Source organism: Cervus elaphus, chromosome 18, assembly GCF_910594005.1.
Source record: "Cervus elaphus chromosome 18, mCerEla1.1, whole genome shotgun sequence".
NCBI lineage: Eukaryota > Metazoa > Chordata > Mammalia > Artiodactyla > Cervidae > Cervus > Cervus elaphus.
In genome coordinates, this window is record NC_057832.1 from 111151160 (window position 1) to 111162323 (window position 11164).

Genomic DNA, 11164 nt, shown 5'->3' on the forward strand with positions numbered 1-11164 from the left:
GTCATCCTTTTCTACCTCAACTCTGAGCCCATCTTTTTGGAGTATATCATTAGGCTTTCCAGAAACTGTAGTCACAAAAAACATAAATTGGAAAAAAATTTTAATTTTTTTCATATAATTCATATAACAATTATGTAATTATTATATATAATTCATTTTCCCAGTAGTATTGTCTAATGTTGTTCAGTCACCCAGTCGTGTCCGACTCTTTGCGACCTCATGGACTATATAGTCCATGGAATTCTCCAGGCCAGAATACTGGAGTCGATAGCCTTTCCCTTCTCCAGGGGATCTTCTGAATCCAGGGATTGAAACCAGGTCTCCCGCATTGCAGGTGGCTTCTTTACCAGCTGAGCCACAAGGACCCTGGTCTAATACATATGCATAAGATAAATGCATCCCTTTTAAATATAGAAGCATTTCATTATCCATAAGTTGATATAAATAATGGTTTCTCTCTGGAGGCAGTCAGTGGGGAGAATGGTCTGTGCACTAGGAAAGGCTCAGAGGAGCGGGCCCTGAACCCAAGGAGAAAACGGCCAGCCAAGGGCTCCTAGAAGCTTCATCACAGCTCCACAAGGGTGGGTCGGAGGGGTGGGGAAGGTGTTGCTGGTTCATTTCCTGTTCATTTCAGTAGCTCCTATTCTGATCTAAAGTCAAGCTCACAGGTGGTGCTCAGTGAATATGTACATGATGACTAAATGCTGAGATCAGGAGATGGAGAGGAAAGTAGAATGAAAGATGGGAATCTGAAGTGGGTACAGAGGAGAGCAATAGTGCGTGGGAGGTGCACCCGTCTCTGGGCTGGACAAATGGAGCGCTGGAAGATTCTGACTACAGAACTCTGGGGAGGTTGCTCAGCTGACTTGAACTTATTAGGACAGACCTGAGAATAAGGCTACAACACAGACTGAGGTTTGGCATCAGAAATCCATCCAGGAAGTTCTTCTATTTTCTTTTTGTTTTTACCGGAAAGATCGAGGTTGGAAGAATTTGCTTGCGGGGATGGGAGGTGGGGGCGCTTGGAGTAACACAGCTTTGAATAGAAAGGTCAGACTTTTTTGTGAATTGGGCAAACCAGAGGGAAAGGTCTGTTTTGTTTTTAATATTTGTTTGCTCCAGGTTTTAGTTGTGGTACTAGGGATCTTCAGTTGCATCATGTGGGATGGAAACTGGTTCCCTGAGGAGGGATTGACCCCAGGCCCCTTGCACTGAGAGTGCAAAGTCTTAGTCACTGGGCCACCAGGGAGATGCCCAAAAGGTCTGTTTTAAGTTTCAGTCTAGATTAGTTTTTATTTGTGTGCTTCTTCATGCTGTAGAAAGTAATTTGTGGACATTAAACTATTGCCAAAATCCCTTAACCATGTTTTAAGGTTATTACTTAAAGAAAAGCCTCCATTTCCCTTGAATGGTGACCACAGCGAAGCCCAGTAGTGAACTTTGGCAATCCCTCTGGCTTCGGGTAAGCCATGTTTTCTGCTTTGCTTGGTAACCCACTCCAGTATTCTTGCCTGGAGAACCCCATGGACAGAGAAGTGTGGCTGGCTATGGTCCACAGGGTTGCACAGAATTTGTCACGACTGAAGTGACTTGGCATACACACAAATGAACTCAAGCAGTGGCAAGAAATTTAGAGGCCAGATCTCTAATCTTCGGGGAATTAAGATACTCTAAACACCCTGGAATATTCAGGGCAGGGGTCCCTTACAGAAGACAGAAGAAGCATGGGCAGGGCAATTCACAGACTGGCATGTCCTCGACCTGTTTTCAGAGCCCAGGTCAGCCTCCCTGGCCAGGCAGGCTCTTGCCACCTGGTGATCTGAGTGTTGAGAACGTGATACATATTGAGAAAATAAAGACCAGCTGGCAGTCAAGGCACAGTTGAGGCAAGCGAGCTGCATTTGGGTCAACCATATCCTCAAATGTCTTCTGGATGCCTCAGCCTGAGCCTTTAAGAGACCACCTTAGTGGCAGTTGTCTCACCTGGACCACAGGCTCAAAGGAAAGAGATGGCACTGGGAAGCGAGTTGAATTCTGTTTAATTTGGTGCCTTGAACTTTGTTCCTTATAAACAGAGCCCTTCCCTTCACCACAAGCACACAGGTGGCTGCCTCTACGGGGAGGGTTGGGCAAAGATGTCAGCAGAAAAGAGAAACAGGAGCTCCTCCAGGGCCAGCATGAGCTGAGGAGGGCTTACAGGACTCCCTCTCTGCATTCATGCACCCTCCTCCCCACACAGCATCTCCTTGAGCGAGTCTGGGTACCAGACTACTCAGAGACCCCGTCCCTCCCAGCCTTGAATCCAGATTTTGTTGGAGGATGTGTGGTCCTACCAATGCTTCTCGGATGCTGTAAAGGATGGATGGTCGAGCTTGTCCTGGGCCAGGTTCTGTGGGCTCTGTGCCACGCCCAGGCCTGCAGTCATGACTGAGGTCATGGGAAGGGGCACAGATGGGGGGCTTTGGGGGCCAAGAGGGGAGTTTGCGTGACCATAAGGGGAGGTCTGAGCAGGGAAGGGGCCTGAGTATGTGACTGAGGAAACGGTATCAGATTCCAGCCTGCACGGTGGCAAGGAGCCAAGACAGGGCCCCCTGCCCAAACAAGAGGGCGGCCAGGGGGAGGCACCTCAGCGGGGCACTGCTGGACCCCGAGAGGACCACGGGGGCTGCCCTGAAGCCTGCAGGGGTTTTGTCCCGGGGCTCCACTTTGCCTCCAGAGGACTCCAAACAAGGACCCCGGGGAGTAGGGTTGATGTCCCGAATCCAGCCTGTTGTGTTTTTCACTAGCTCCTGCAGGAGAAGGAGGAAAATGTGTGGGAGCACCCCCACCTCCTTTCATCTTCTAAGACCTTCCTTGGTCATCCCCAGTCCCTGCAGCCTCACAGGCTAACCGGGAGATGCCCACCCACACCCAGAGCAGCATCAGCCCTCCTCTGCTCGCTCAGCTTCTTCTTCTCTGATCCAGCTTTCCTGCCATTGTCACTCACACCCCCTTTCTCCTCTTTTCTGGCCTCGTCCAAACCATCCCTCACTTCTTTAGCCCTAACCCTGAGAGCGCAGTGTCTCCCAGGACACTTACATCAATAGTCTTTATTATCACTGTCTGCTGGGCCTCCTTGCAGGCCTTCTCAGCCTTCTTAATGCTCTCCGGGGTCCACTCCACATTGCTCAGGGCCATCATGCCCTCCATGGAGCTGCAGTGGGCAGAAAGAGCAGACACTCGTTCAGGGGTGACTTAAAGCTTTGGCAAAGTGTGTAAAAAGTAGCCTCACTTTTGTTAGCATCAGTTCCATGTCGGTGTAAACCATAAGGAATGTCTTACAATTCAGTAAGACAACCGTGAGCATGGCAGAAGGAGAAATCATCAGAATTAGAGATGAGAATTTTTTAAAAGTGAAAAAGAGGAAGTGCTGACTCTTTATAAAGAAGTGTTTCTTGATCTGGGGACCATGAAGTCTAAGAAGGTTGATGGGATGACTTCTGGGAACCTATACATGTCCTGAAATTGTCTGTGATATGGGATGTGTTTGCAAAGATGTGCATTTTTCTTGGAAAGGAGCTTCAGCATTTTCATCAGAGCCTCAGGGAGGACCTTAGTCCCAAGTAATTAAAAGGTCACTGCATGCATGCTCAGTCACTTCAGACTCTTTGTGACCCCATGAACTTGATAGGTCTTGATAAGTATCATGGTGAAGGTATTACATTAGTCAATGATTATCCATTAAAATTATTAAAGTGTGAAAAGTGAAAGTTGTTCAGTCATGTCTGACTGTTTGTGATCCTGTGAACCGTAGCCTGCCAGGCTCCTCTGTCCATGAGATTGCCCAGGCAAGAATACTAGAATGGGTTGCCATTTCCTACTCCAGTGGATCTTCCCAATCAAGGAATTGAAGCTGCATCTCTTGTGTTGCCTGCATTGGCAGGCAGAATCTTTACCACTGCACCACCCAGAAAGCCCCAATTAAAGGTCACTCCTTGAAAGCAAACAGTGTTCGAATCAGGTAAGTGCATGAGAAAAAGGCAGACAAATACTTTGCACACAAGTGACCTAACTTCTAGAGGTCAGTCTTGGTCTTATCTTCCAGGATGACTCACTCTGATACCTCCTCCCCCAGCTCATGGGCCACGTAGATGATGTCAGGGTACCCCTGGCAGCTGGAGATGTTGTTTCGGGGATAGTAGAAGAAAAAGATGAGGCACATCTCATTAATGGTGCTCGGACCCCCCTGGAGAAGAAGAGAGAGCTAGCGACAATCTTAGTGAGTCATTGACTGAGAAGATGGGAATCCTAGTACCCATCTTATAGTCATGGGGATGTGAGAGCGTGAAGCCCCACGTGAATGGGTAATACCATTGGAGAAATAAAGGGGCTTCAGCTGAAATTCTGAGTGATGGAATAGCCAAGACCAGGGGTAAGGCTCTTCTAAGGCTATTGTCATTAACCATGGTGGGGAGATGCGTACTTACAAAAGTCAAGGAGTCGCGGTCCAGCGTCTGGTAGCGACACTCTATCAGCAATTCATCCCCCTGTGCAGAGAAACAAAGGCTGAAAGTAAGAGGCAGAGGGACCGGTCCAGCCTTAGGCCTCTTGGCTAACAATAACAAGTGCTGATCCTGCCTTCCCCGGATGCCAGCCGTGCCTCCCCCAGCCCGGCTCGCACCGGCTTGATCACCGCTCGATAAGGTAAATCTCGAGTCTCCTGCAGATTGAAGTCATAGGCATCATCTTTACAGATTACGTGGAGCTGAGTTCCGTTTCTGGAGGGAGACAACATGGGGAGAGGAGTAAGGAGAGGCTGACACAGGGAGGGGGCGGTCTATGAACAAAGCAGCAGCAGTGGGCTCGTTGTAAAACAAAACTCTCCACCCTCCGTCATCGCTACTCCAGGAACAGTTCTAGCTTCTCCTGCTCTAACCGAGCATAACCTCGCGTTGCAGAATAAACTGTTCCTAAAACTTATTTCCAAATACAGAAGGGAGCGTGTCCGATCTGTGTCTTCCTTACCTGTACTGCACCGCCTGCAGAGCGCGGCCGGCCAGGTGGGTGTGCAGCAGATAGCCAAAGACTTGGATGTCGGGCACCGGAGCCCCGTTCATCTGTGGCAGGAGGAGACCACCTGGTTCTCATTAGGAACTCTGCTCTGCTCCTGGTTCCCTCCTTTACTATCAGACACCTTCCTCTGAAGACTGGAACACACCCCTGTGGTCCCTGCTGGGCCTCCTGGCCCCTCTTCCTGCCCCACAGCCCTGACCCCCGCCTCCCCTGCACCAGCCAGGTCAGGTCAATTTCCCAAAGCACCAGGCAGTGGTCCTTCTCCGCCTTGGGGACTCGGGCTGCGCACTGGTGGATCACACCAGATCTATGACTGGGAACGGGGAATCTCAGGGGAAGTGGGGGGTTGGGGGGACACCTTCCAGCTTCACCTCTTCAAACTTCTCCGTCTTACACAGTCCGTAGGACATGAAGGACTCGGCGCCGGGGGGGATGAAGTGGATGGGGAAAGTGAAGACGCCCAGCTGCAGGACGCCCATGTCATACTTGCGCAGGTGCGCGGTGTAGTACACTCGGATCCCCGTGGAGTCATACAGACCTGGGGCAGGCAGGACCGATCAGAGGAGGCAGGGGAACGGGCCACAGGCTGCGGAGAAAGAGGCCTGGGAAGGCAAGGGTGGGGCTGCGAGCAGGAGTCGGTGGGCCTCCTGCATCAATGCCTAGAGGACTCAGCCAGCCCCATCCACGGGCGCTTCCATAACCGCTCTAGACACTTACCAGGCAGATTGTGAAAATTGCTGTAATGAACCTCCAGGCGGATCCACTGGGGGTCCAAGGGTGTCCCAATAGAGATGCCCACATCGTCTGGAAACTGGTAACTCTGGTGGAAGGAGGGAGGTTTGGCAGCAAGAATGGCTGGGAAGTAGATGCAGGGGACCCCCACCCAGGGCTCACCCGTGTCTTCTCGCCTCCATCCCAGACCTCCCTTGTCTCCATCTTCCACCCATTCACCATCCCCACTGCCTGACCACACGTGTTCCCTTGGCCACCGATTTCCCTCATCACACGGACTCACTGTGCCCCCGACAGCCCAGCCCACGATGACCTGTGAGCAGAGGGAGAAGGCGGGGTCGGCCCCGTAGCAGTCGCTGATGCCCGTGGGCAGAGCGCTGGCATTGCCGCAGGCGTACACCAGGATGTGATGCACAATTGTCTCGCTGTGCTGGACCAGCTTGGGCTCGAACTGGGCAGGGGGTGCAGGGCACAGCACGGTCAAGGTCTTCTGGGTCAAGTCCTTATCCCTCGGGCCCCCACCCCCACCTCGCTTTCTTTTCCCCAGATGTTAGTAAACGATGCCCAGGTCTCCACTCCCCTCTTCCTCTTCCATTTCCTCTGTTTCCTCCTTCCCCAAATGTCCCCGGCACTCCACCTGACTCCTCTCTCAGCCCTCAGTCTTTTTAAAACCCCTTCCTGAGAACACAGCACAGCTCTAGCCAGGAATATCCCAAGACTTCCGACTTTCCCTTAGTGACCTCATCAGTTCCCTATATCTGAGCATGTGACCACACCTTGTTGGAGTCACTCTCTAAAGAAAACCATGACTGGCACACTTTGGCCATTCACGGTAAGGTCACACTTTCATTTATTCGATCAAAATTGTAATCACTCAAATGTGAAATCAGGTGACCTACCTGAGTCTCCTCTGGCCAGACTCTGCCAACCTGACAGCCTTTGGCCACGTGCCCCACCAGCCTGCACTTCCTCCAGGGCTGAAAGAACACATTTCTGGGCCCAGGGTAGGGCTCATCCTTTGCTCTTGGCAGGCACTTAGTAACTAATGACCATCATCAAAATCACTGCTGCACCGTGGGGCGTGAGTAAAACGGTGCTGGGAGCTGCAGTTCTGGGCTCAGGAAATCCTGGAACTGCCACCTCCACCAGACCTGGCCTGGCTTCCAGGTCCTCCTGGACACCTCCATCCTACACCTTTTCGGAATCAACCACACCCCCTTCCTGTCTTGACAGCCCACTGCCCACCTTGACAATGTCCCGCCGTCTGGTTCACGGTACCTTGTAGATGTGGTGCTTCTTGCTAACGATGGGGAGAGGGAGGAAGGTGCAGGCGTACGTGGTGTCATCCTCTGGAATGAGGAACTAGAGGGGGACACACGGAGGCTGAGTGGGGGGGAGGGAGGCTCCCGGAGAAGCAGGTGAAGGGACAGGTCAGAGAAGGGCGGCCACGTGAGGGCCAGTTTGACCATCCTCGGGGGACCAAGGGGAGTCAGAGGAACCTGGGTTCCAGGAATGTACTGAATATCGAGTGCAAGAGGAAGGTCTGGATTGAGTGGAAGGTGGGAGGGGGCTGGAGGTAACTGGGCAGGAAGGAGGGGGTCTTACATCAGTGATCTCCAAGTCATGGATGATGGTGTCCTCGGGGGCATCGAGATCATCAGGGTGGATGATTTGGAGCAGGAAGATGGGCTTCACAAATGTACGCTCCCGATCCATCTTCAGGGTGTCATCCAGGCCGTAGGCGGCCAGCACCCTCACAGTGTCGCTCTGTGGGTGTCAAGGGCGTCCAGGTGCTGCCACGCACAAGTAGTACTTTGCACACACGCACACCCAACCACTGACACAAGTCACTGGCTCACAGAGCAATGGATAGGGACAGACAGAGTGAAGGGACAAAGTGGGGGATTAAATAGTTAATCCCACTAAGGGACTAAGAGTATGAGAGACCCCTGTGAGTTAAAGAGTACTCAAGAAAACAGGTTTGCGCATGCTAAGTCTCTTCATCCCCGTCCAGCTCTTTGCAAGCCTATGGACCAGAGCCCGCCAGGCTTCTCTGTCCATGGGATTCTCCAGGCAAGAACACTGGAGTGGGTTGCCAGTCCTCTCTCCAGGGGATCTTCCAGACCCAGGGATGGAACCTGGGCCTCTTGCATTGCAGGCAGATTCTTTACCATCTGAGCCTCCAGGGAAGCCCCTATAAGCCACCAGGGAACTCTGGCCAAAGCAGCTTTACTTAGCCACAAAACCAAGCAGGCTTACTTAGCAACAAAACCGTGCAGCAAAAGCAAGAGACATGCCCCCACACAATAAAACAGTGGTGGTGTGAAACACGCATCCTGCCGGTGAGCTCAGTTAGTTAACGACCACCTAGGATATACTCTCTACACACATGAAAAACAATAGTTTGTGGAAAGGTGACATGTGAAAGTGAAAGACCCTCGTACTGAGGTCTGAAACAATTTTTTCCATAGCACCATGACAGTCCTGGTTTGACCATGTAGGGACAGGCAAACTTCCCCACCTGATGCGGAGGAGGAACTGAGGATGGAAGGTGATGCCTACTCAAGAATGAGGCAGAAGGTGGTCTTCCCCCCACCTTCCCACTTTTCCTTTGTTATAAACCTTTAATGCACTAGGTTCTCAGGGGCAGCACCCTCTCGCCCACCTGACGAGGACCCCACAAGTATCCTCTTCTGGTAAATCCCTTCTCATCTATCACTTTGCCTTTTGCTGAATTTTGTTCTGTGCTGAGACATAAAGAACCGGAGTTCCTCGAGCCCCCCCAGAATGCCATGGCGTGGTTTCAGAATGGAGAGGGCTTGAGATTGGGGATCAGAACTAGTTGGGTTCTGGTTCTGCCTGGAGGCTGACCTGCTGGAGATGCTGGGCAAGCCACACCCCCTCTCCCAGCCCCTCTCTGAGCCCATGTTCACGGGTGGTTCACGACACCCTGCAGTTCAAGGAGATCAGGCAAGGTTCTTAAAGAGGGGACGCCAGGGAAGGAAGCATGGGCTGTCAGCGGGAGGCCACCCGTAGAGGGCTGGTGGAGTCACAGGCGGCAGGATGAGGGGGTGGAGGCGTGCTGGGGAGGGCTGAGAGAGATGGCGGCCCTGGGAACCGAGACTGGCTGCTCGGCGGGCACGGCCACTCCAGGTTGGGGTGACGTCACCGCCCGGGGGGAAAGGCTGCTTGCGACCAAATGCTCCTCTCCCCTCTCTCTTTTACCGTGATGTCTCGGTCGTGAGGGTCGCAGGAACGGAAGGGCCTGGAGAAGCGCATGGTGGTGTAGACGGCATCTTCCGTCAGCCCCTGCAGCTCTGCGTCCTGGCTCCCATCCTCCTCCAGGGTGTCTTCGTCCACCAGGTGCTGGTCCTGGGGCCCAGGGAAGGTCACGGGGTGAGAATCGGGAGCCCTAAGTGCTCACGGCTTTGGAGTAGTCTGGGTCTCTTTAGCTCCGCTAGGGTACCAACTTAGTGGAACCCGGGTCTATACAATATAGTTCACTCCTGGGACAGAGCTTGGCGTCAAGGGTGGGGGGGCGGTTCATGGGGAAGAGGGATGGCTGGTATCTGATCCTGCTTTACTTCTCCCATTTCAAATCTCATCTCCATGAATCCTAATATTCCTATATCCCCAAGTCTTAAAAACCCACTTGTTCTCTGAAAGGTCTATACTCTTCATCTTTTCAGGGGGCTCTTAACATGGACCCTTCACTATATAAATGCAGTTCAGAATGAGACTGGGAGACAGGAGAGCTGCTTCTTCATCCATAAAGTGGGATAATAATCATCTACTTCCTGGTGATGCTGGGAGGTTTAATGTGCAAAGATTTGGACCAACCCCTGCTTAACCAAAAGTGCATAAAAATTTTAAGTTGTTATTATTGCAGGTACTGATGTCATTACTAGACTATTTTATGTGTGGTCTCTCTCACTGAGCCTAAAGGTAACAGAAGATGATGACTGTATCCTAAACAGCTTGGATTCTCCCCCAGTGGCCTGCACTGAGATTGTGGCCCAGGACGCTCTCTCTTTCAGTCCGATGCCTCCATTCCCTTGGCACTTGACAGACATTCAGTCTGGAAGACCTAGATTCAGCCTCTCCAATGGACCGTTCTGTAGGAGAGGTCAGCCATCAGCTGGTGTTCCGGGCCTGTGCCCGAATATGTTTGGAAAATATGGATCCTTCCTGGATTCAGAGTCATCCTCCACCCAGCAAGAGACCCAACATGCTTGGGAGGGAGCCACCCTCAGACTCACCGAGAAATAGACATTGCCGTCAGGCAAGACGCCTCCGACAACCAGGTCACTTCCCGCTCTGCTGTAGCGATTTGTGACACCCAAGCCCACCCAGCCAGCTGTCCGGACCTGGAGCTCAAAAGTGATGATCTCAGCCTCAAAATCAAAGTCCCAGCGCAGGAAAACAGCGTTAGAAGGGTCTAGGAACCTGGAATAACGCAGACGCGGCGTGGGGCCAAGGCGTTTGCCTTGGGAGGGAGTTGCAAGGGCCGTAAACAGGAGAAGCCAGAAGAGAAGGGCACAGGCCATGGCTTCCGGGGTCTGGAGCATCTCTCCTTAGATGGACACTCGAGAAGTACGGACTTATATGCTCCTGTATCTGCGCCAGGCGCTCTGCCATGGGGGTGGGGCAGACTGGGGCTCCTCTGATCTGATTATCTCTGGGCTCAGAGTGGAGCCACTTACATAACTCAGGAGGTGTGAGGTGCTCAGAGAGAAGGTGCTCTTGCCCTGGAGTAGGCACCTGGCATGAAATGCTCAGGAATGAATAACTCTGGCTCTCCCCTGTCAACCCGAGGCAAGTGTCCTGCCCATGGGGACTCTGTGGAATCAAGGAGGTTTTGTTTCTCCCTTCCTCACTTTCTCTCCCTCCTTTTTAAATTTTTTGCAGTGCTTTTCTCCCTCTATTTCTCTCTCTGCCTCCCTCCATTCTTTCGCTTCCTGCGCTGCCCCCATCCCTGTGTCCCTGGATGTTCTTACTGAGCCCTCCCTCTGCCCTCTGGCACATGTTCCCCACCCCAGTTTTCACGAGTGGTTTCTATTTTGTCTCTACCCAGAAGTGATGCACAGACCGGGAGTCGGGGTGGGACTCCACGTAGCCCTGCCTTCCAGCCTTCCTACAGCTCAGGAAGGAGAAGAGGTGCTGGGAGGGGGCGAGGGGAAGGCTTTGATTTCCATCTCCTGGAGGAGTCTTGACTACTAATCCCTGGAAGGGCATGTAGAGGTGAGGGAGGCATAATCAGCTTTCCAGATGGGCAAGTCTGGGGCAGCTTCGAGTTTCTGCACATCGCTGGGGAGGAGCAAGGAGGAGGAGGAGAGGGAGAAAATGGGGAATAAATATGAATTTGCCTTTGGGGTGCTTT

General features: G+C 52.3%; 1 protein-coding gene across 1 annotated transcript; it reads right to left on the minus strand.

Annotated features, from left to right (window-relative positions):
- Positions 1-2546: 2546 nt before the first annotated feature.
- LOC122674847 (putative DBH-like monooxygenase protein 2) lies at positions 2547-10331 on the minus strand. The gene is made up of 13 exons (XM_043873434.1): positions 10044-10331; positions 9010-9156; positions 7390-7551; positions 7063-7146; positions 6068-6235; positions 5770-5872; positions 5424-5590; positions 5005-5096; positions 4661-4757; positions 4467-4526; positions 4095-4225; positions 3079-3193; positions 2547-2789 (listed from the first exon to the last, which is right to left on the minus strand). Exons 1-13 carry the CDS (start codon positions 10329-10331, stop codon positions 2547-2549), a joined length of 1857 nt encoding a protein of 618 aa, XP_043729369.1.
- Between the last annotated feature and the right edge of the window lie 833 nt (positions 10332-11164).